The sequence below is a fragment of the Prionailurus viverrinus genome, chromosome B3, assembly GCF_022837055.1.
Source record: "Prionailurus viverrinus isolate Anna chromosome B3, UM_Priviv_1.0, whole genome shotgun sequence".
NCBI classification, from domain to species: domain Eukaryota; kingdom Metazoa; phylum Chordata; class Mammalia; order Carnivora; family Felidae; genus Prionailurus; species Prionailurus viverrinus.
The window spans coordinates 25,070,820-25,097,112 of NC_062566.1; the positions used below are offsets into that span (position 1 = coordinate 25,070,820).

Consider the following 26,293-nt stretch of genomic DNA (forward strand, 5'->3'; position numbering starts at 1 on the left):
AAGAATATTCAATGGAATAAAGACAGTCTCTTCAGCAACTGGTGCTGGGAAAACTGGACAGTGACATGCAGAAAAATGAACCTGGACCACTTTCTTACACCATACACAAAAATAAACTCAAAATGGTTAAAAGACCTAAATGTAAGACAGGAAGCCATCAAAATCCTTGAGGAGGAAGCAGGCAAAAACCTCTTTGATCTTGCCCGCAGCAACTTCTTACTCAACACGTCTCCAGTGGCAAGGGAAACAAAAGCAAAAATGAACTAATGGGACCTCATCAAAATAAAAAGCTTCTGCACAGCAAAGGAAGCAATCAGCAAAACTAAAAGGCAACCAACAGAATGGGAGAAGATAGCTTCAAATGACATATCACATAAAGGGTTAGTATCCAAAATCTATAAAGAGCTTATCAAACTCAACACCCAAAAAACAAATAATCCAGTGAAGAAATGGGCAAAAGACGTGAATAGACACTTCTCCAAAGAAGACATCCAGATGGCCAACTGACACATGAAAAAATGCTCAACTTCACTCATCATCAGGGAAATACAAATCTAAACCACAATGAGATACCACCTCACACCTGTCAAAATGGCTCACATTAACAACTCAGGTAACAACAGATGTTGGTGAGGATGCGGAGAAAGAGGATCTCTTTTGCATTGTTGGTGGGAATGCAAGCTGGTGCAGCCACTCTGGAAAACAATATGGAGGTTCCTCAAAAAACTAAAAATAGAACTACCCTATGACCCACCAATTGCACTACTAGGCATTTATCCAAGGGATATAGGTGTGCTGTTTCGAAGAGACACATGCACCCCCAAGTTTATAGCAGCACTACCAACAATAGCCAAAGTATGGAAAGAGCCCAAATGTTCATCGATGGATGAATGGACAAAGAAGATGTGGTCTATATATATTCAATGGAATATTACTCGGCAATCAAAAAGAATGAAATCTTGCCATTTGCAGTTACGTGGATGGAACTGGAGGGTATTATGCTAAGTGAAATTAGAGAAAGACAAAAATCATGACTTCACTCATATGAGGACTTTAAGAGACAAAACAGATGAACATAAGGGAAGGGAAATAAAAATGATATAAAAACAGGGAGAGGGACAAAACATAAGAGACTCATAAATATGGAGAATAAACAGAAGGTTACCGGAGGGGTTGTGGGAGGAGGGATAGGCTAAATGGGCAAGGGGCATTAAGGAATCTACTCCTGAAATCATTGTTGCACTACATGCTAACTAATTTGGATGTAAATTTAAAAAAATAAAATTATTCTGTTGAGAAAAATAAAATAAAATAAAATAACCAAAAAAAAAAAATTCTCAAATCTCAATAAGAAAAAGACAACCCATTAAAAAACAGTGACTTGCACAGATGTTTCATCAAATAAGACATTTAAAATGGTAAACACATGAAAAGAAAAAAAATTATATGCACCATAATTCACTTTCATAAAAGTGCGTCAAAACCCCAAACCCCGAGACCAAAGTAGTCAAAAACAAAATTTGCTTATATATGAACATGGATACTTTAAGCCTAGTTATAATCAAGATCTTTCATTTCATCCCAACCAAATGAGTCACACTTATATTTATGAGAGTAATCTGAGAGTAATGCTTTAAACAAAACCATCATATATGCCAATATCATGATTCTTTTAAGATATTTTTTCCAATTACGATGCAACACATTTTTCTCAGACTCTTTCACAATACAAAAAGCTAAACTTGATGATCCCACATTTTCCTACCTTCTCCTAGAAGAAAGAACTCATGACTACTCTCAATTTTCCACTACTACTACTACCATTACTACTACTCAGTCTGTATAGAGAAACCAAAGGCAACATAATGGGTAAGAGTAAGAAGTATTATTTGAAATAGGTCAACACACCTTACTGAGACAAAAATGGGAAAAAGAATATCCATAATGCAAAGGTGGCAATGCCTTTGCTATCTCCAATAAAACATTTCTTTCTGAACCAAGAAGCTCCAAAGGGATGTTTCACTAAAGAAAGGAGAAAGCAGTATTCTGAAGTTACTCCTTAACTTATAACACAAATTCACGATTACTTAGTATTATTCTAAAATCCAAGCCTCTATAGATATACAAAAACTTCACTCGAGGTTGGGGGAGGGGCAGCCCAGGCACAAGTATGTCCCTGGGCCCAATGGCCTCGTGGCTGCCCTGAAGTAGCAGTTAGAGTGGGAGGACCCGGTGGAGCCCTCGGCAACAGCCTGGTAGACGTAGACCTAGGGCACCTGCCTTGCCAAGGGGTTGGTTGGAGAAATCCACCACCCTGAGCCTCTGGCCCGTGTGCCTAAGGTGAGAGCATGGCCTAGAGATTGCCCACTGGCTCCTCTCTTCTCCCCTCAGCCTCTCCACATACCCAGGGTTAAAGGCAGTCAAGACAAGGCTCCAAGAGCAATGGTTTGATCTCCCACTCCTAGTGATGAATTCATCTTAGTAGTTTTAGAACAGGCCTTCCTTATGGTTTGTACTTAAAGGTTAAGGAGAGTTAAAGAGAGAAATTACAGCTCACCTACTGTCAGCTTGACAGCATAATTTTTAGAAATCACAAATGAACCATGGGTTATTTCTTAAGATGGGGCCCTGAAAAACCACTTGGATGCTGCATAGCCATGTGCACACCTGAACATGAAAATGATCTTCTTCCATTTCAAGATCTCCCTCTTCAACCAAATCAACAGAAGTGGCTTGAAGGAGCAGAAGGGACCCCCTATCTGACCAAACTCAGCCAAACTGAATCTTTTTCAGACAGGAGTAAAGCAGTACAAGGGTGGCCTGATCACCACTTTCTGCTCACTCTACCACTGAGCAGCTCCTTCCAGGACTGCCACCTATATGCAGGTTATGCCCTGCATAAGGGCACCAGGCTGAGACAGTGAGAGCTGAAATGCTGCCAGGCTCTACTCACCAAGCCAAGTTTATGGGTGTATGACTGTATCCACTCAGACTCCCTTTTCTAAACTGTACCAAGTCATCCTGTATGGGCTAGGGGCAGTTCTGACCATTCTACTACCATATCCAAGTCCTACCCAGGATTATATTCCTTACCTCAGATGGATTTAAGGTTCTGATGAACAGATTAGGTTTATTATACAGATGAAATATTTGACCAAAAATAAAATTAATTTCATAGGTAAAGCTCAAAATATTACTATTGATATAATTTATATGTGTGTATATATATAGTTATGTGGATATACATTTCTATATATCAGAAGTTTAGCACAACTTAGTAAATGTTTAAAATTAAAAAAAAATTCATTCTTGATGTCTAAATAAAAAGGCTTTATGAAGGAAGATCTTTTTTTTTTTACATTAAACAACCAGTTTTTATTTTTTATGTTCTAAGTTCAGACTACTTTCAGTTAAAAGAGACAAGATAATGTTTGTGTTCCAAAAGAGATTCCAGTTAGATCTGATATATTTCTCATTTTCATTACTTCTCTTTCTGATTAATAAGAATCTCAATCCCAGGGGCCCCTGGGTGGCTCAGTTGGTTAAGTGTCTGACTTTTTAAAAAAAATTTTTTTTTTCAACGTTTATTTATTTTTGGGACAGAGAGAGAGCATGAACGGGGGAGGGGCAGAGAGAGAGGGAGACACAGAATCAGAAACAGGCTCCAGGCTCCGAGCCATCAGCCCAGAGCCTGACGCGGGGCTCGAACTCACGGACCGCGAGATCGTGACCTGGCTGAAGTCGGACGCTTAACTGACTGCGCCACCCAGGCGCCCCAAGTGTCTGACTTTTGATCACGGCTCAGGTCACGATCTCCCGGTTAGTGAAATCAAGCCCTGAATCGGGTTCTCACTGATGGCACGAGGCCTGCTTGGGATTCTCTTTCTCCCTCTCTCTCTACTCCTTCCCCATGTGAGCGTACCTGTATTCTCACTCTCTCTCTCTCAAAATAAATAAATAAAAACTTTAAAAGTAAACAGACATCTTACTCCCTAGTCCCCAGTCATCCCTCATGGTGCCTATCCTCCCCATTGTATCAACATTGATCTTCCCAAATCAAGGTTGACTCTAGTTTCTTCTTAAAATACCTTCCCATGACCTCTGCTTCTGCATTGTATACTCTAGGTTTTGTATGATAAAGTACAAACACCACTTTTGTCAAAGTCCATGAAGGAAATTCTTATGGGATAAACAGGTCCTTGGAATAACAGTCCTTACATTTATTTGTGCCCCTTAATTATTCTGATGGCATAGAAAACAAATGTGTAAGCAAAGATAAGAATATCATTTTTAGTACCAAAACAGTATTCAAATATTAATGAAATGAAGTAGTTACACAAAAAGAGTATACTGCCTAGGGAATGAACTAGTAGTCATTTTTTTTCTATTTAAGTCAAAAGAGTTATAAAGGATCTTACAAATGAATTAACAAAAGAATCACTCTCTTTTGGGGTGCCTGAGTGGTTCAGTCAGTTAAGTGTCCAACTTCAGCTCAGGTCACGACCTCATGGCTCGTAAGTTGGAGCTCCACATCAAGCTCTGTGCTGACAGCTCAGAGCCTGGAGCATGCTTCGGATTCTGTGTCTCCCTCTCTCTCTGCCCTTGCCCCACTCGCACTCAGTCTCTCTCTCTCTTTCCCTCAAAAATAAACATTAAAAAAAATTTTTTTTAAAGAATCACTCTCCTTCAAGTTTACACAGAGCAAACCTGAGATTACAATGATCTGCAAAAGATTATTTTATTATTTTAAGATTATTTCAAGGCAAATTAATATCACATAAATGATACAAAAGGTAAATATGCAATACTATTAGCACCAGTTTTAAATAAAATAAGTAAAATTCCATAGCCTTCCACCTGTCTACCACATAAAAAGGTTGATTCAATGTCACTTGCCATTTTTGCGGGAAGTCTTCTGCACTGTTACTGGTGGACAAGACTGGGCAGGTGATACATCTGAAGAAGCAGGGGAGCCTGTGTGATGAGCCTTTACCTTGTCAGCCCAACTGACACCTGTGGGAGCCAGACGGGGAGCAGCTACTGTGCCAGGTGAACCCCTATGGAGAAAATTCTGCATTATTAAATCAAATATAAAAGTTAAAATTTTTTAAACTTTAAATACATACTTAATATTATTCTGGTCTCTGTTTTATTTATTTCTGATTTTTGTTATTTCCTTCCTCTAGTAAATTTTGACTAAGTTTCTTCTTTTTCTAGTTCCTTGTGGTGTAATATTGTTTATTTCAACCTTTTCTCTTAACACAAACATTTGTAGCATAAATTTCGCTCTAACATCTGCTTTTGCTGCATCCCATAGGTTTTGGAATATTGGATTTTCTTTTTCTTTTGAGACATATTTTGATTTGCCATTTGATTTCTCATTTGGCCCATTGCTTGTGCAGTAGTGTGGTATTTAATATTTACATATTAAATATTTACATTATAAAAGAAAAAATTTGAGAAAAAATTTAAAAAGTGAAAAAATATATATGATGAAATATTATGCAGTCAATAAAAAAGAAATGGAATACGTCTGATTAAAAAAAAAAGAACCTGAAATGTTTCCAAATAAAAAAGCAATGTAGGGACACATGGGTACTCAGTCAGTTAAGCATCCAACTCTTGATATTGGCTCAGGTCATGATCTTACAGTGGTGACATTGAGCGCTGCATTGGGCTCCACACTGAGCATGGAGCCTTAAGATTCTCTCCCTCCCTCTCTCTCTGTCCCTCCCCTACTTATGTACTCTCTTTCTCCCCTATATCTGAAGAAGAAAAAAAAAAAATCAGTGCAACATTTTACTCCCTACTGATTTGGCTATATAAATGTCACTATCACTATTTACGTCATGTCTATTTAAATAAATTTAACACATTTCAAAACTGTTTCTTTTTTTTTAATGTTTTTTTTTTTTTTGAGAGAGAAAGAGAGAGCGAGCGAGCACAAGCAGGGGAGGGGCAGAGAGAGAGAGGGAGAGAGAGAATCCCAAGCAGGCTCCAGGTTCCAAGCTATCAGCACAGACCCTGACTCAGGGCTCGAACTCACAAACCACTAGATCATTACCTGAGTGAAAGCCAGGCACTTAACCGACTGAGCCACCTAGCCACCCTAAAACTGCTTGACTTTTCCCCCAAAAAGTTAAAATTTTAAATATATGCTTAATATATTTAAATTTTAATTGTGTGTGTGTGTGTGTGTGTGTGTGTGTGTGTGTGTGTATCCACATATACAGAGTACCATACAATAACAATTTAAGTCAAATATATTTAAAAATTTATGTTGGTCTAATACTTCATTAATTTAATATAATATATTGTATGGGAACAGGGATGATATAAAACCTCTCATTAATTCAGTTTAAAAGAAAATTTCAGTTAAATGGGGACCTTTAAAAAATATACATATATAAGTTAAATATTTTATTTTGAAACTCTTATCTTTTAATAATATAAATGTACATTAATTTGTCAATATATTGACATAGAAGACACTATCAAAGAACATATTCAAAGTCCTGAAAGAAAAAGATTTTCAACCAAGAATTCTATGCACTACAAAACTATCCTTCTAAAACTAAAGGACAAATTAATATAGTTTCAAAATAAAAACTGAGAAAAACTGCCCAACAAGACATACTAAAGGGGGTCCTTCAGGCCAAAATGAAAGAAAAATAGACAGTAACCTGAATCCACACTAAGATATAAAGAGCATTAACAAAAGTAACTACATAGGTAATAAATACAAAAAAATATATAAATGTCTTTTTTCTTTATAACTTTTCTTCTATTGATTTAAAATATAACTGCATAAAATAACAATTATAAAACTGCACTGATGGGATTACAACGCATAAAGATGTAATTTCATGACAGTAACATAGCTTATGATATACATTTAGATCTTTTGTTATAAAGAAATTGCCAGTTCATGTTATGAATCATTTAGCATGAAATATGTTTATGAATTTTAATTTTTGGATCCTATTTGAATATATTACATTTTATAAAATCTTCGAAAAGTTAAACTTTACTGGATTTTTTAAACTTTTGATTCAAACAATTTCAAACATATACACAAACATATACATGGATTTTTTTTAAGTGAAATATCAGTTGTATAATACTGTATTATTCACAGAAAATAATTTACTGTAATGTAAGCCTTAGTAGGCTTTTTTGAGTTTGTCTCACCCAAAATTTAAACTTCTTCGAGCATTTGATGTTACACTTATTCTATCTGTTGATGGACTTGGAATCACATGACGTCCTGGAGACATCTTCTTTACTTCCCATGCCAAAGAAGTTGGTCTGTCAATTCAAGACATACAACAGATTAAATTAACAGAGAAAAAAGAAAAATTTTTCATCTTTTTTCTGGCTGTTACTGGGTGAAAACATAATCAGGTCACAATTTTTCCCTAGAGTACTGTTTACTGGCAAGTTACCATATTACCAGGAAGGAACACAGATGACACATGGTCCAGGATTTTCCACCCACTGCAGCACAGTAACATCTAAAATGGGCTTTGGGGTTACAAAGATATGAGATACACTACTTAGGTTTTAAAAGTCTCCATATACCCAGCTAAAAACACATTAAAAAGACAATGGTATTAATTGAGCTTACTTACACAACTAAACTGGTGTATGATGCCCTGGAAAACTAAGTGTGTAGAACAGAGATCAAGACAGAAAAACAGAATGAGAGGGTTAAATGAAGAATACACAGGAAAATATGAAGTCTCCTTTTTTCTACACGGGAGTGGGAACATAAACATTTCCTTTCTCTTTGCTGGGAAAGCTAACTTCTTCTTCACTGTTCTCCAAACCTTGACAGGATGCACAATTTTTACTAAAATGTTTTCCTAAGGCAGCATTTTCACTATCCCTAATGCCCTCAATGGGAACCTCCATAACTCTCAGAATCTCCTTCTCTCTTACTCTGCATTCAATCTAGTGGTTGCGATTTTCTTGTCACATTAAAAACTGACATTTGTTGTTAGAAAACAAGAAAATTCTGATAAAAGATTATCCAAATAAAGTCTAAAGCTTTTGACAATTTATTGTCAAATCACCTTTCAGAAAGGTTCTAACAAATTATAACTCAGCCAAATAAAAAGTGTCCATTTCCCTTGAACCTTGTCAACAGTATCTTATTTTAGAAACGTCAATGGCTTGGGAGAGACAGCACTGCTTGCAAAGTCTAAAATAATTATTACTTGGCACTTTACAGGAAAAGTTTGCTGACTTCTGTGCTAGAGTTTCAGTATGTGACAAGTTCATTTTCTTATACAAATTTTAGTAACGGTGTTTATTTTTTAAAAATTCATTAGCAAAATATTTGTTTTTGTTTTTGAACTTATTTATTTTTATTATCACTACTAGTGAAGCTGAAATTTCTTACCACCCATTTAAATGTCTTCTTTTAGGATTTGCATGTTGGTAGCTTTTGTCATTTTTTCCAGTGGAATCTGCATCATTTTCTCCTTAATTTGAAATCATTTACTACTACTATTATTATTACTATTATGGCTACCAATCCTTTGGCACAGATGACAGAATTATTTAAATTCGAATTTTATTTTTGATTTTCTTTTATGTGGAAAGGCATATTTTATTTCTATTAAATCAAGCCTATTAGGGGCGCCTGGGTGGCTCAGTTGGTTAAGCAGCCGACTTCGGCTCAGGTCATGATCTCCTGGTGTGTGAGTTGGAGCTCCGCGACGGGCTCTGTGCTGACAGCTCAGAGCATGGAGCCTGCTTCAGATTCTGTGTCTCCCTCTCTCTCTGACCCTCCCCCGTTCATGCTCTGTCTCTCTCTGTCTCAAAAATAAATAAACATTTAAAAAAAATCAAGCCTATTAATACTTTCCTTTGTGGTTTCTGCTTTAGTCTTATAGAATTCTTACAATCCTGAACTCCCAATGATGGCAGCATAGGAGGATGCTGGGCTCACAGCGTCCTGCTGATCGCTTAGATTCCACCCACACGCCTGCCTAAATAACCCAGAAAACCACCAGAAGATTATCAGAACGGACTCTCCAGAGCCAAGCACAGACAAGAGACCCATGGAAGAGGGTAGGAAGGGCGGAGAGGCGGTGCGCGCTACGTGGACTGGCGGGAGGGAGCCGAGGCGGTGGAGGGGCAGCCCTCCCAATAAGGCAGAGCACCCGTGAGTCTGCCTTGCAAAAGCAGAGGGGCCGGACTGCCTGAGTTCTAACAGCCACCGGGACTTAACATCTGGAGGGTTAAAAGTCATCAGCTCTGCTCTCAGAGAGCGGGGAGGGCGAGAGGACAACAGGAGGGAGAGTTGCTGAGCCCCGGAAGACAGAGCTCACCTCGGTCACTGGGGACCTGAATGTGAGCCAGAAAACCATCAAAACTCTAGAGGAGAAAGCAGGAAGAAACCTCTCTGACCTCAGCTGCAGCAATTTCTTACTTGACACATCTCCAAAGGCAAGGGAATTAAAAGCAAAAATGAACTACTGGGACCCCAAGGAGATAAAAAGCTTCTGCACTGCAAAGGAAACAATCAACAACACTAAAAGTCAGCCAACGGAATGGGAAAAGATATTTCCCAATGACATATCAGACAAAGGGCTAGTATCCAAAATCTATAAAGAGCTCACCAAACTCCACACCCGAAAAACAAATAATCCAGTGAAGAAATGGGCAGAAAACATGAATAGACACTTCTCTAAAGAAGAGATCCAGATAGCCAACAGGCACATGAAAAGATGCTCAACGCCGCTCCTCATCAGGGGAATACAAATGAAAACACACTCAGATACCACCTCACGCCAGTCAGAGTGGCCAAAATGAACAAATCAGAAGACTATAGATGCTGGAGAGGATGTGGAGAAACGGGAATCCTCTTGCACTGTTGGTGGGAATGCAAACTGGTGCAGCCGCTCTGGAAAACAGTGTGGAGCTTCCTCAAAAAATTAAAAACAGATCTACTCTATGACCCAGCAACAGCACTGCTAGGAATTTACCCAAGGGATACAGGAGTGCTGACGCATAGGGGCACTTGTACCCCAATGTTTATAGCAGCACTTTCAATAATAGCCAAATTATGGAAAGAGCCTAAATGTTCATCAACTGAAAAATGGTTTATATACACAATGGAATACTACATGGCAATGAGAAAGAATGAAATATGGCCTTTTGTAGCAACATGGATGGAACTGGAGAGTGTTATGCTAAGTGAAATAAGTCATACAGAGAAAGACAGATACCATATGTTTTCACTCTTATGTGGATCCTGAGAAACTTAACAGAAGACCATGGGGGAGCAGAAGGGAAAAAAAAGAAAGAGGTTAGAGAGGGAGGGAGCCAAAACATAAGAGACTCTTAAAAACAGAACAAACTGAGGGTTGATGGGGGGTGGGAGGCAGGGGAGGGCCGGTGATGGGTACTGGGGAGGGCACCTGTTGGCATGAGCACTGGGTGTTGTATGGAAACCAACTTGACAATAAATTTCATATTTAATAAAAAAAAAGAATTCTTACCCAAAATAAAAATATATAAATATTGCAGTTTTTACATTTAAATCTCAAGTCTAAATGAAATGAATTTTGATGCTTGATTTGAGGAACAGAAGATGGGTAATGCCATCTACAGGGAATTTAAGGTTGTTTTCTATATCTAAAAGCTGCCTCAAGAAGCAAAGAGTATATATGCTGATAAGCGGTTAAGATAAAAAGAGATGTCCCAGTGATACTCTACATGGAAAACACAAAAGACTCCACCAAAAAACTGTTAGAACTGTTACATGAATTCAGCAAAGTCGCAGGATATAAAATCAATGTACAGAAATCAGTTGCATTACTATACACCGATAACCAACAGAAAGAGAAGGAATCGATCCCCTTCACAATTGCATCAAAAATCATAAAATACCAAGGAATAAACCTAACCAAAAAGGTAAAAGATCTATGTGCTGAAAACTATAAAGAGCTTATGAAACAAATTGAAGAAGATATGAAATGGAAAAATATACCATGCTCATGGACTGGGAGAAAAATATTCTTAAAATGTTGACACTATAAGCAATCTATACATTCAATGCAACCCCTATTAAAATAATACCAATATTCTTCACAGAGCCAGAACAAACAATTCTAAAATGTGTATAGAACCAGTAAAGACCCCGAAGAGCCAAAGTAATATTGAAAAAGAAATCCAAAGCTGGAGGCATCACAATTCCAGACTTCAAGCTGTATTTCAAAGCTGGAATCATCAAGACACTATGGTACTAGCACAGAAACAGACACATAGATCAATGGAACAGAATAGAGAACCCAGAAATGTACCCACAAACGTATGGCCAACTAATCTTCAACAAAGCAGGAAAGAATATCCAATGGAAAAAAGACAGTCTCTTCAGCAAATGGTGTTGGAAAAACTGGACAGTGGCATGCAGAAGAATGAACCTGGACCACTTTCTTACACCATACACAAAAATAAACTCAAAATGGATGAAAGACCTAAATATAAGACAGGAAACCATCAAAATCCCAGAGAACACAGGCAACAACCTCTTTGACCTCGGCCACAGCAACTTCTTACTAGAATGTCTACAGAGGCAATGGAAACAAAAGCAAACATGAACTATTGGGACCTCATCAAGATAAAAAGCTTCTGCACAGTGAAGGAAACAATCAACAAAACTAAAAGGCAACTGACAGAATGAGAGAAAATATTTGTAAATGACATATCAGATAAAGGGTTAGTAGACAAAAACCTATAAAGAACTTATCAAATTCAATACCCCCAAAACAAATAATCCAGTGAAGAAATGGGTAAGAGACATAGATACTTTTCCAAAGAAGAAATCAGATGGCTAACAGACACATGAAAATATGCTTAACATCACTCATCATTAGGAAAATCAAAACCACAAAGAGATACCACCTCACACCTGTCAGAATAGCTAAAATTAACAACTCAGGAAACAACAGATGTTGATGAGGAGGCAGAGAAAGGGAAGCACTTTTGCACTGCTAGTGGGAATGCAAACTGGTGGCACCACTCTGGAAAACAGTATAGAGGTTCCTTATAAATTAAAAATAGAGCTACTCTATGACCCCACAATTGCACTACAAGGTATTTATCCAAAGGATACAAAAATGCTGCTTTGAAGGGACACATGCACCCCAATGTTTACAGTAGCACTATCAACAATAACCAAATTATGGAAATAGCCCACATGTCCACTGTTTTATGAATGGATAAAGAAGATGTGGCATGCATATATATATATATGTATATATATATATATATATGTGTGTGTATGTGTGTGTATGTATATACGTATATATATGTATATGTGTGTGTGTATATATATATATATATATATACACACACATACAGTTAAATCTTGGATTTTGCAAGTAACTTGTTCTATTGAGTGTTCAACAAGATGAGCAAAAAAATTTATTTTTTATTTTTTTGTTAACGTTTATTTTTGAGACAGAGAGAGACAGAGCATGAAGGGGGGAGGGGCAGAGAGAGAAGGAGACACAGAATCGGAAGCAGGCTCCAGGCTCTAAACCATTAGCCCAGAGCCCGACGCGGGGCTCAAACTCACGGACCGCGAGATCGTGACCTGAGCTGAAGTCGGACACTCAACCGACTGCGCCACCCAGGCGCCCCCAAAAATTTCTAATAAATTTTCACTTGATAAGCAGTTTTGTGATACAAGTATTATGGGATGCTGTATATCACATGATCAGAACTGGTTCTCTCCCTCTCCTGCTGTAGGATTGTGGGTTATTGTCGCCCATGCTCGAATGCTCAGTCTCAGGCTGCGGTGTTTAGCAGAAATCAGTGATTTTTCAGAACACTGGAAGGTGCCCAGAATTGGTACTAGTGTATTTTTTGTTACTTCAAGGACCTATGGACAGTCCTTTGTTTTTCCATATAAGAGTAAGCTTAGGAATGCTTTGCTTCATTCTAGGTCAGGCTGCCTGCATATATAGACCCTTTCCTCTGCTGCCTTATTGCCAGTTACATTAAATACCATATATGACAAGAGTTTATTCATACTGTACTGTCGTTAACATCCATGCAAGGGCGCACAATGGCTCCCATGCAGAAAAAGGTTGAAAAGAAAGGCAGTAAGAAGGAGGAAATGATTATGATAGAAGTTAAGAAAGAAATCAAGAAGCACAAACAAGGTATGCGACTGGCCAAAAGTACAAGATTTTGTAAGTCTGTGTCTGCATCTTGTCTGCAGAGGAGGAAGAAAAGAAGGCAGAAGAATTCCTCACTTCAAATGAGATTAAGGAGATGTATAAAATGTGGGAAACAATGCAAAGTTTTGCAGAAAAGTACTACCCAAATAAGGCTGTTAGCAGTGCAAGCAATGAATCTGTTTAACAACAATGCAATGTCACATTTGCATGAAACCCTCAAAAGGAGGCAAAAGCAAGCATCATTGGATAGATTCCTTGTTAAAGTTGCATGAAAAGTAAAAGATTCCACTGAGCCAACAGATAGCATTGATTCCATTGATAGTGAAAGTCGTCCTACACAATAACCTTCCTCTTTCTTGTCTTCCTCACACCAGTTATGAAGGTTTTTGAAGGTAAATGCAGGTTAATTTATTTTTCTTTATATTTTGTATTTTATTATTTTGCATTATATTATAGTATTGCAATCATTTTTATATGAATATTTTTGGGCTGTGAAATGAAACATCTGTGGAGTTTTCATTATTTAAGGGGAAATTTGCTTTGATATACAAGTGCTTTGGATTACAAGCATGTTTCCGTAATGAATTGTCCTCACAAACCAAGGTTTTACTGTACAATGGAATATTAGTGATCAAAAAGAATGAAATCTTGCCATTTGCAACAATGTGGATGGAACTAGGGTGTATTATGCTAGGCGAAATAAGATGAACATAGAGGAAGGGAAGGAAAAATAAGATAAAAACAGAGAGGCAAACGATAAGAAACTCTTAAATACAGAGAACAAACAGGGTTGATGGGAGAGTGGGGGAGAGGGGAAAATGGGTGATGGGCACTTGCTGGGATAAGCACTGGGTGTTATAAGTAAGTGATGAATCATAGGAATCTACCCCCAAAACCAAGAGCACACTGTACACTGTTATTTTAGCTAATTTAACAATAAATTATATTAAAAATAAATAAATTTTAAAAAGAAATTTTAGGGGCGCCTGGGTGGCGCAGTCGGTTAAGTGTCCGACTTCAGCCAGGTCACGATCTCGCGGTCCGTGAGTTCGAGCCCCGCGTCGGGCTCTGGGCTGATGGCTCAGAGCCTGGAGCCTGTTTCCGATTCTGTGTCTCCCTCTCTCTCTGCCCCTCCCCCGTTCATGCTCTGTCTCTCTCTGTCCCAAAAATAAATAAACATTGAAAAAAAAAATAAAAAAAAAAAAAAAGAAATTTTAAAAAAAGGAAAGAAGAAAATAAAGATTTATTGCAAGGATATAAAATGTACAAGGTCAAGGACATCCAAGGTGGGAAAAAAACTAGAATCAAGACTCATGAGGATAAGACCAAGAAGAGAGAGGCTTTAAAGCAACACTCTGACGCTCTCAAAGTCCACATGATTTCTTGTTTCCTGATTCTCTGGGTATATCTTTTCCATTTTCTTGGAACCTGCTTTCTTCTGCTTATCTTCACAAAAACAATAGAGCCACCAATCCCAAATCAGCATGATGATCCCTTAACTTGGTTCAACCCAGTGAGGGAATGCACATCCCTTGCCCCCACAAATCTACTTACCTATTATCCAGGGTTAAGTGTGAAGTTGTTTGGTACAAACACAGACAACTAGGCTTGACTCACCCAGGGAGTGTGGGTAAATCAAGTACCAAAAACACCATATCAAAAATTTTCATTATGAGATACGAAGTCAGTCAGAGAAAGACAAATACCATATGATTTCACTCAAATGTGGAATTTAAGAAACAAAACAAAAGGGAAAAACAAAAAACAGACTCTTAACTGCAGAGAACAAACAATGGTCACCAGAGGTAAGGGCAGGGATGGGTGAAATAGGTAAAGGGGATTAAGATTACACTTATCTTGATGAGTACTAAATAATGTACAGAATTGTTGAATTGCTATATCGTACAGCTGAAACTAACATAACACTGTATGTTAACTACACACGAATTAAAAACAATTTTTTTTTTATTATGAGGAACAAAAATGTTAAAAAAATCAACACATCATGGTTTCCCTGAATTTGGTTTCCTGGGGATCAAGCCTTCCTGGACTTGTCTCTTGGGATACCTTTAGTCTCCTCATTCCTTCATGGGGCTGATACCTCAGGATAGGACAAAAAACATGTTCTGTACCGAATGATTCCACTTATAGAAACTGAACCACAGTTAAATCCAAGGGAAAGAGGAGCCTAGGCCTGTTTTCTCTGGGTAAAAAGGTACCATCGTAGCTTCAAGTGACTTGGTCCAGTTCACAATGGCTCAGTTTTCACTTATAAGCTTAACTGAGTAATAAATTGTTCTTCTGCCTTTGCACATAACCAAAATAATACTAAGTCTAGTTGATCATCTATCTCTGGAGTTATCTCTCAACTCTCCCTGTTGCTACTATTCCAGTCTGAATAGCCATAATCTATAATCTATACTGCTGCACTTCAACCTCCCCACACTGCAGCCAGAAAGAATTTTAAAATCACAAATCTGACATGTCACTTCCTTAACTTAAAAAAAGTCTAAAGTTTGTATCATGTCTACAGAGCCCTACATAATCTGGTCCCAACCTACCTCTCTAGGTTCCTTTCATGCTATCTTCCCCTTGTTCTCTCCATTGCAGTCCTGCTAAACTGTAAATTCCCTGACTATACTGTGCTGTCTTCTACTTCCAGGATATCACATATACCCATCACCTCTACCCAGGATTACCCTTTTGTTCTCTCGTTGTCAAGCTAACACCTACTTGATACTTCTGCCTCACTTAAATATGTCCTCCTTGGGGAAGCTTTCCTGGATTCAGCAAAATGGATGATGGTGCTTTTTCTTATATTTCCCAAGTACCCTGTATTTCTTTTTGATGAATTTTGTGCACTGATAAGTATTTCACATCAATATTTTCTGTGAATGCACTATGTATTTCTTAAGGGCAGGGACTGTGTCTGTTTCCTTCACAACAATAGTTCCAGAGTGTGGCACTTAGGACTCAAATGTTGTGTGGTTATTTCAAATTAAAGTTTCTCGAAACAGATTAACATAAGGGAAAAAAAACAGGGGGGGTGCAAACCATAAAACAGGCTCTTAACTCTATAGTTAAGAGGGTTGCTGGAGGGAAACATAGGCAGGGGAGTGGGTTAAATTGGTGATGGATATTAAGGAAGGCACTTGTGATGAGTACTAGGTATTACATGTAAGTGATGAATCACTAAATTCTAATTCTGAAACTATTATACTATATGTTAACTAAATGGAATTTAGGTAAAATTTTGAAGCAAACAAACAAAAAAATGAAGGTTTCTAAAGTAACTTTGATCTCTCATTACTCCCCTAATCAAAAATCATCAATTTTCCTCACTGAGTACTACATTAAGAAGAAACATGGAGAGACTGGGTGGTTCAGTCAGTTAAGTGTTAGACTTCAGCTCAGGTCATGATCTCATAGTTTGCGGGTTCGAGCCCTGCATTGGGCTCTGTGCTGACGGCACAGAGTTGCTTGGGATTCTCTCCCTCCTTCTCTCTCTGCCCCTACCCTGCTTGCACATGCTCTCTCAAAATAAACTTAAATAAATATATAAGAAGAAATACTATAATTTTCCCTACATTACTTTCACTTCACACATGCTCTGCATTTTAATAGCTGTCTTAATTTTCTCTCTTCATCTAAAAGGCCAACCACTTGGGGCTTCTTGGTGGCTCAGTTGGTTACGTGTCCCACTCTTGATCTGGGCTCAGGTCATGATCTCACAATTTGAGCCCCTCAGCAGGCTCCACGCTATCAGCACTGATTGGGATTCTCTCTCTTTTCCTCTCTCTGCCCCTCCCCTGCTCACGCTCTGTCTCTCTCTCTCAAAATAAATAAACTTTAAAAGATAAAATAAAAGGCAAACCACTTGTTAAGATCCATCACATCTTTTAAACACTTCTGCATCCTGCATGAAATCCTTCCTCATCTATCCCCTACAAAAGAAATGACCCTGTCCTGTTCTGAACACCTGTAATAGCTTTTTTGTAATAATAAGCTCTATTTTATTCCACCCTTACACTACAAATTCCACCCTTACACTACAAATTCATGAATGTATCATATTCACCAATTAAATCTCTGTACTGGATAAAAGTGCTTTGCACTAGTAGGTACCCAATAAATATCTGTTACTGAACTGAATAAGAAATACAGATCCCAACTTTTAGATTTTTACAAGTTTTAAGTTAAGCTTAGGTCAAGTTAACTGTCAACTTCAATGACTGCTTTTGAAATTGCTGGCTGCTATAGAGACCAAAGTTCATTACCTGCTTTGAGCATCTGTCTTCTCTAGCTTTTCCTGAAGTTGAATCCAGTCAATCAATGCTTTGAAATCTCTCACATAGTTATCCAGCATCATTAGCACCTCCTAGTTAAAACAAACAACATCATTAAACTCCATTCTGATACTGAAAAGTTTTAAGAAAAAACTTTAGACTGAAGTACTTAGGAATTAATAGTTTTTACATTATACTCCTCATTGAGAAAGTAGCAAAACCTACTGATTTAGTTTTTTTTATCTTGTTTTATTTTCGTTCTCACTGTATGATAAGAAATTAGTAAAGCTGAGAGTCCAAAGACCAAGAGATGGTATTGATATTCTTTCTCAAGAACCACCCCCCATGACCATTCTTTTAATCTTTTTTATTATTAAGTTTAATAAACAGTAAAGTATAAATGTATATACAGATCATTTCAAAGCAAAGGCCCATGCATCCATCCACCCAGAACAATGCTAGTCTCTAGAAATTACCTGGTGTCTCCTCCCAATCATTACTCTGTCCTTGCTCTGAGGCAACCACTGCTTTGACTTTTAATAGTTTAATTTTTACCTGATTTTGAAATTCATATAAATGAAATTCATAGAGTATTAACATTTTGTGACTTCTTTTTTTACTTTGTTTACTAGGCTCATCCATGTTGCAGGATGAAACTGCAATTTATTTATTGCCATTGTCCAAGGTCACTTACTGAACAGCATTATATTGCATGCATATTTATTTACCCAATCTACAGCTGAAGAACATTGAGGTGATTTCCAAATTATATGCTGTTATTCATGTATGTCCTCTGCACATATGTATGCATTTCTATTGAGAACAAGCCCAAGAGAGGAAATACTGAGTCACAAGATGAGCATATGCTCTACTCCAGTATATAACACCAAACTGTTTTCCAAAGTGGTTGCCACTCTCACCAGCAGTGTATGAGCCCTCCTTACTCCACACCCTCAACTACACTTGGTATTGTCTGTTTGGGGTTTACTTTAACCTGAGCCACTCTCATTGGTGGTTATGTAATGGTTTCATTTTGGTTTCAAGATGGTTTTCTATGATTATTAATGATTTTCAGCCTTTTTTCATGCTTATTAGCCATCCTCATTTTGTGAAGTGCCTATTCAAGACTCTTTGATGGGAAGGAATTCCTTCCATCTTTTGGATATGGGCCTTTTTTGGTTATACATGTTGCACACATATACTTGACTTTTTACTCTCCTAATGGAATAGAATGTTTTGATGAACATAAATCCTTAATTTTAAGGTAGTCTAACTTCTGACTCTTTTTTCTAAGACTGATACTATCTGCATCAATTTTAAGCAATTATTTTCCTACCACAGGTCAGGAAGATATTCTCCAATATTGTCTTTTAGAGCATGGAGTCTCTCCTCTGTTACACTGGTCTGTTTATCTATTTTTGTACCAATATCAACCTAACTTACACTGCTGTAACTCTAAAATAAAATGCAAAACCCAGTAGAGTAAATCCTCCAACTATATCTTTGACTAGGCTAATGCCAGCCCCTTGTTATTTCCATACAAATTTTAAAATCATATTATCAATTTCCCAGGAAAAAAAATTAAAAATACAATTTTAATTGTAATTGTATATATTCTATAAAACAACTAGATGAAAACTGACATTTTTATAATATTGTATCTTCTGGTCTATGAAGAAATATATATATATCTTATTTATACCTATATATACTTGTACCTTATTCAGTGTCTCTCAAAATGTATGATAGTTTCCTGTGTAGAGGTCTTGCACATTTTTTTTAGCTTTAGCCCTAAGAATAAATGGTAGCTATTTAACTTTTTTTTCATTTTCTGTTACCATTGATTTTTGTATCCAGCAACTTTAACTTACTCAATACATCTAATAATTTCTCTTTAGATTCTTTTGGATTTTCTAAATACATAAATATGAATATGTCATCTGTGAATAATGACATATTTATTTCTTCCTCTCCAAGTGTTATATATTTTATATGTTATTCTTGTCTTCCTGTGTTGGCCAGGATCTTAAGGACAATGTTGAATAGAAATAAAGATAGCAGACTTTGTCTCATTCCCAATTTCAGAAGGAAAGTTCTCAACATTTCACCATTAAGTATGATGTTTACATAGGTTCTTTGGAAGATTCTATTAGTAAAGATGTTCGTTCTCAGTTTGCTGAATTTCATCAAATATTTTTCCTAGGTCTACTGGGACAATCATATGGTTTTCACCTTTATTCATCTAATTTGATAAATATTAATTTCATTCTCAAATGATAAAACCAACATTGCGGTACTGGAAAGAACCCAACTTGACTGTGATGTATTGTCCAGTATTTGAATAACCAGATTAATATATCAATATTTGGTTTAGGATTTGTGCATCTGTATTATTAAGTGGTCTCTATTTTTATTTCTCCTGAGACCTTTGGTTATCAAGGTTATGCTGGCAGAGTTCTTTTTCTATGTTCTAGAAGAGTCTGTATAATACTGGCAATATTTTGCTCATTTTTTTTGGTTGAGATATGATTAACACGCCATAAAATTTACCATTTATAATTATACAATTCAGTCACTTTTAGTACATGCAGAGTTGTGCATCTATCCAATTCCAAAACATTGCCATCACCCCAAAAAGAAACCCAGTACCCATCAGCAGTCACTCCCCATTCTCTCCTCTTTCCAGCCCTTGGAAGCCACTACTCTACTTTCTGTCTCCATGGACTGGCCAGTTCTGGACATTTCAAATAAACAGTATCATACAGAATATAGCCTTTTGTGGCGAAATTCTTTCATTTAATGTTTTCTTTTTTTTCTGAATATATTTTTTTTTATATTTATTTTTGAGAGAGACAGAGACAGAATGCAAGTGGGTTAGGGACAGAGAGAGAGACACAGAATCCGAAGCAGGCTCCAGGCTCTGAGCTGTCAGCACAGAGCTTGACGTGGGGCTCGAACTTATGAACTGTGAGATCATGACCTGAACCGAAGTCGGACGCTCAACCGACTGAGCCACCCAGGCGCCGCTAATGTTTTCAAGATTCATCCATCTGGTACCATGTATCTGTACTCATTCTTTTTCGTGACTAAATAATTGCATAAACAAACACATTTTGCTTATTCATTTATCGGTTGATGGATACTTGGCTTGTTTCCACCTTTTGCCTATTAGAAATAATGCTGCTATGAATATTCACATCCAAGTTTTTCTATGAAAATATGTTTCTATTTCTCTTGGGTGTATACCTAGTAGTGGATTTACTAAGTTATATGGTAACTCTAAATTTAACATGAACTACCAAAATGTTTTCCACAACAGCTACACCATTTTACATTCCCAGCAGCAATATACAGGCACACCTCATTTGACTATGCTTCATTTTATTGCAGTTCACAGATATCATGTTTTTTTACAAATTGAAGGTTTGTAGCAACCCTGTGCTAAGTCTGTCTACACCATTTTTCCAACAGTGATTGCTCACTTCATGTCTCATGTTACATTTTGGTAATTCTTGTAATATTTCAAACTTTTTCATTACTATTATATTTGTTATGGTTACAATTCATTGAAACCTCAGATGATTGTTAGCAATTTTTAGCATAAAGCATTATTTAAGGCACATACATTGTTTCCTTAGACATGCTGCTATTGCACACTTAGACTACAGTATAAACATAACTTATATGTACTGGGAAACCAAAAAATTCATTGACTTGCTCTATTGTGGTATTTGCTTGATTGCAGTGGTCTGGAACTGAACCTGGAGGATGTCCAAGGTATGCCTGTATGAGGGCCAAATTCTTGACAACCTCAGCAGCACCTGCTATTTTCTGATTTGTTGAGTCTAGTCATCCTAACAAGTATAGTATTATTGTGGTTTTTATTTGCATTTCCCTGATGACTAAAGTTATTGAGCATATTTTCATGTGCTTATTGGACATATGCAAATCTTCTTTGAAGAAATGTCCATTCAAATTATTTGCCAATTTTGGGCCTAGGTTATTTGTCCTTTATATTTTTGAGCTGCAAGAGTTCTCTATATATTCTAAATATTAGACTGTTATAAGACACATGGCTTGAAAATATTTTCTCTCATTCTGTGGGGTGTCTTGTCAACTAACAGCATCCTGTAATACACATAAGTTTTTAATTTTAATGAAATTCTATTCATTTATTTTACCTTTGGTTGTGTTTTTGGTATCATATCTAAGAAACTGCTGCCAAGTCCAAGGTCACAAAGATTTACACCTATGTTTTCTTCAAAGAATTTCATAGTTTCAGTTTTTACATTTAGGTCTTTCATTTATTTTCAGTTATTTTTTTGTATATGGTGTCAGGTAAGGATCCAAATTCATTCTTTGTGTGTGGATATCTAGTTGATCCCAACACCATTTGTTGAAAAGACTATTATTTTTCCATTAAATGATCTTGGCACCCTTATCAAAAATCAATGGTCACAGATGTGGATTTATTTCTGAACTCTCAATTCTCTTCCACTGATCTATAACTATCCTTATCCCAGTACCATGCTATTTTGATTACTGTAGCTTTGTAATGAGTTTTGAATTCTGAGTTTTGAAAAGAACTTTGTTCTTTTTCAAGATGGTTTTTGGCTATTCTTTGTCCCTTGCATTTCCATTCAGATTTTAGGATCACCTTGTCCACTTCTGCAAAAAAGGAGATCAGAATTTCAGTAGGGATTGAACCAAATCTATATATCACTTTGGGGACCATTGCCATCTTAATATTAAGTTTTCCAATCCACAAGTTCAGATATCTTCCTGTTTATTTAGGTCTTCTTTAATTTCTTTTAATGATGTTTTGTAGTTTTTAGTGTACAAGTCTTGAACGTCTTTGGTTAAATTTATTACTCAATGTTTCTTTTTTTTTTCTTTTTCATGCCATTATAATGGGACTGCTTTCTTAATCTCACTTTTTTATTGTGCATTACTAACATATAGAAACACAATTTTATGCACTGATCTTGTATTCTGCAACCCTTCTGAGTTTGTTTATTAGCTCTAATTATTTTATGTGTGTGAATGGATTCTATAGGGTTTTCTATATGTAGAACCAAGTCATCTGCAGATATAATTTTACTTCTTCCTTTCAATCTGGATGCTTTCTATTTCTTTATCTTGTCTAATTGCCCTGGCTAGAACCTCAAGTATAAGACTGAAAAGAAGCAGTGAGAATAGACATCAGTATTTTGTTCCTGTTATTAGCAGGGAAAGCTAATTTTTGTCTTTAGATAATTCAAGTTACATTACTGTAATACTACATTCTACATATTTGGCAAAGATTTTTTCTTCTTGGTACTGATTAGTCTTGCATACTAATGGCAATGAAAATGTATATAAGACTATAAAAATATAGGCCACTGAGATCCACTCCATTGCTCAGAAAGAAAAACTGATCCCAAGTATAAATATGTGTGTAGATAGTGGTTAATTGTCCAAAGTTGTCATTTAAAATGTATAAGACAAAGAAATTTAAAGTGTTCACTTTATCAGTCTCATACCATTCTCACCTTACTCACCTTACTATAGAGACATACCAGTCTCATTTTACTAGAAATGGCAACTTTCCATACTCCCAAAGATGACCATCAGAAAATACCAACCAACTATAAAAATGATCATTTGGTTTATAAATACATTACTTTTCCATAACTAAGTCTTACTTTCTAGTATTATTGTAACTCCAACCAACTATAAAAATGATCACTTGGATTATAAACATGTTACTTTTCCATAACTAAGCTTACTTTCTAGTATTCAGTGGAACTCAAAACCTCAAAAACACTTTTCACTTATGTTTTTTAAAATATAGATACACTTTGGAAATCAGACCCAAGATTGATTATGTATGCCAAATTAGCCACAAATAAAATACAGTACCAACCTCACATTAGTCATAAATGTTATATTCTAATTTAAAATACTCTTCTGAACAAAGAAGCATTGTTTATTTCCTTTCAAAGGTAATCCTTAGTGCCAAATCCCTGGTAATAGAAGTCTTCTACAATCAGGAAAAGGAAAACATTTTTTAATTTACTTGGCTTCCTTTTCTCAATTCTACGAATATAATTCAAATTCAATTAAGTTCAACTTAAATCGCCTACATTAGGCACAGAAAGATGTAATTCAGAATAATTTATTTCAGAAGTTTTATGATTTCCCTTTTTGCTTAAAAAAAAGAAAAAAAGAAAAAAAAGAGAAAAAAACCCTCTAATGGGCAAGCATATAAGCAGCTACACTTCTGATACTAGTTGGCACAGAGAAAGTACATTTGGTGGCTTAAACAACCTATTTTAAGGAATGCTTAGCACAATGTTATCAGAAATGATCAGAGTGGTACCATGCAGCTGTAATCTGAGTCATGTTTTATGAACAGGGGAATACAAACAAGACACGCAGCTGGAGCAGCTTCTTAGTCACTGATGCACATCTTTCTCCCTACAGCTATGAAGGCCATTTTGTCAATCAGGATGAAACAGAACAAAAGTGGCTCTGAAAGTAATGTTATAGGCATTCAGATAACTACATATAGATATACAGCTAAAATTACCAATTAGTTTACCAATTGGCTGCAACGGGTTCGATTGGTTTGTAATTAATTCTAGTTACTGGCGCACAGAGCAGGATGGTTGGCGCCATCCCTTTGTCCTCCTGACACACAATACTAGTGCACAGGCCCTTGGGCCCAGGACATCAACACAGCCCTCCAATTCAGCTACAGGAATGTGCACAGTGGTGTGCCCCTGTGGTGATAAAGGGATGGAAACATGCATCACATGAGAAGTCAGTGATAAAGGGAACCTTATAAGAAAGAGCTTTACCAAAAGTGAAACAAGTTTTTAAAAGCATTATTTTTAAGAACAATAGTTTTAAAAAGTTTTTTAAAAGCTACAAATAGAATAAATAGTTCAAAAGAGAAATCATTGGAAAGAAAAATGGCAAGTAAACCACTTTCAAAACTAACAGTATCATTCACAGTAGTCTTCAACCTTTAATCATTCATTTCTTTCAAATACTTCCCCTTAATTTTCTATATAAGCAGCCTAGTAAAAAAAAAATACAAAACATATTCAATGAATGAACACTTATAAATGAAAATCTGCTAATGGAAACCACTCTCCTTTAATTTAATTTTTACCAGGTTCTTTGTGGATAAATAAAATTTGCAGTTGCCTGGGTAATGATACAAACATTCTACTGCGGTGGCTAATTTTTATCTCAACTCATTTACAAGCTGGCTTGATTAGACATTTTCTCTTATGGTACTCCTACTAACAAAACTCAAGAGACCTACTGCAGCTAAGAATAAGTAAACAATGATACTAAAAAATAATTTGTCATGGGGCACCTGGGTGGCTCAGTTAGTTAAGCATCCAATTTCAGCTTAGGTCATGATCTCACAGTTTGTGAGTTCAAGCCCCACAGTGGGATCTATACTACCAGTGCAAACCCACTTTGGATCCTCTGTCTCCTTCGCTCTCTGCCCCTACCCCACTCAAGCTCTCTCATTCTCTCTCAAAAATAAGTATTTTTAGAAAACTGTCGTATACACTGTATGCTAGCCAACCTGACATAATCTTAAAAAAAAATTGTTGCAAGTCTCAAAATAACATACTCAAATTCCCCACTGATGCCTGCAAGTTTACCTAAACACCTGCTTAAGGCATTTCTTTTGCCAAACTATTCTCCCAATACCAAACTAAATGCTTATATTCAGGCTGAAGGTCCTCAGCACTCATTTATACCAAGCTCCTCGTTTATAGAGACAAAGGTAGAAAAAGGTTTGGTGATTTCTTCCAAAGTCCTACAACTAGCTTAGAGGAAACATGGAAATCACGACTATTCCTCACTTTCCTTGCAAAGGACAGTACAAATACCATGCGCAAAACTCTCCCACAATCCTACAACCCAAAGTCACCTCTCCAGCTATGATATTACCAAGTATAATAACTAATGTCAATACATAGACTAAACTCCTAAGTGCTATTCCTGAACCTGAAAGGGAAAAAACACTTTTCTCCCTCATGCCATTTATTGTTATAAATAAATGGTTATTGTTATAACACATCTCACATCCTAAGAGAAAAACACCATGACTTTTTCTAAAATTTTAACTCCCACTGAGTCACCATGCATGGAAGAGCAAAATCTATTTCAAAGGCATAAACTGACTCTCTTCATCAATCAAATCTCAAATACTTTTAGTGATCCAGAGGAATAATAGACAGAACTATAACCTTTGCTATACATCTTGTGTCTGGACACCAAGATCTATGTTCTGTGTTGACTCATTATCTGGTAAATTTCTGTCATTTCAACATAACAGTAGAAAATAACTGAAAAAATTAAAAAAAAACAGAAACGCTCGATGAAAAATATCAATAACCCAAGATAATATCCACAGCAGGAATGGCACAGATATTCCTTTCTAAAAGAAAGTCCTTAAATACATTTTTATAAAATCTTTGATGTTTATATCAATAGGATGTGTTTGATCAAAAACAGTTTTGTTATAGTTATAACTTTTTCAGGCTCATGAATAGCACCCAAAACAGTGCAAGCAGTAATAAATATTCAGTAAACAGTTGTTGCATGAAAGATAAGTCCAGAACTAAAGGTTAGTTCTGCTAGTAATTCATTACATAATGTCAGACAGATCACTTAGTTTTTCAGTTTCCTATGGGTAAAATAAGAAGGCTGCATTATATAATTTCTAAAATTATATTCAGATATGATTTATGATACTATTTCACATTCTGTGATATTTTTGTTTCTAATACAAATCAT

General features: G+C 36.4%; 1 protein-coding gene across 7 annotated transcripts in view; it reads right to left on the reverse strand.

The window, feature by feature from the left end:
* Window positions 1–26,293, reverse strand: part of SCAPER (S-phase cyclin A associated protein in the ER) — a 532,470-nt gene that overhangs the window by 425,871 nt on the left and 80,306 nt on the right. For all 7 annotated transcript variants that reach the window (XM_047863178.1, XM_047863179.1, XM_047863174.1 and 4 more), the window contains 3 exons: window positions 17,477–17,577; window positions 7,192–7,308; window positions 4,897–5,057 (listed from right to left, as the gene is read on the reverse strand). In XM_047863178.1, coding sequence (XP_047719134.1) covers window positions 4,897–5,057; window positions 7,192–7,308; window positions 17,477–17,577 — 379 coding nt within the window. The remainder of the gene's footprint in view (window positions 1–4,896; window positions 5,058–7,191; window positions 7,309–17,476; window positions 17,578–26,293) is intronic.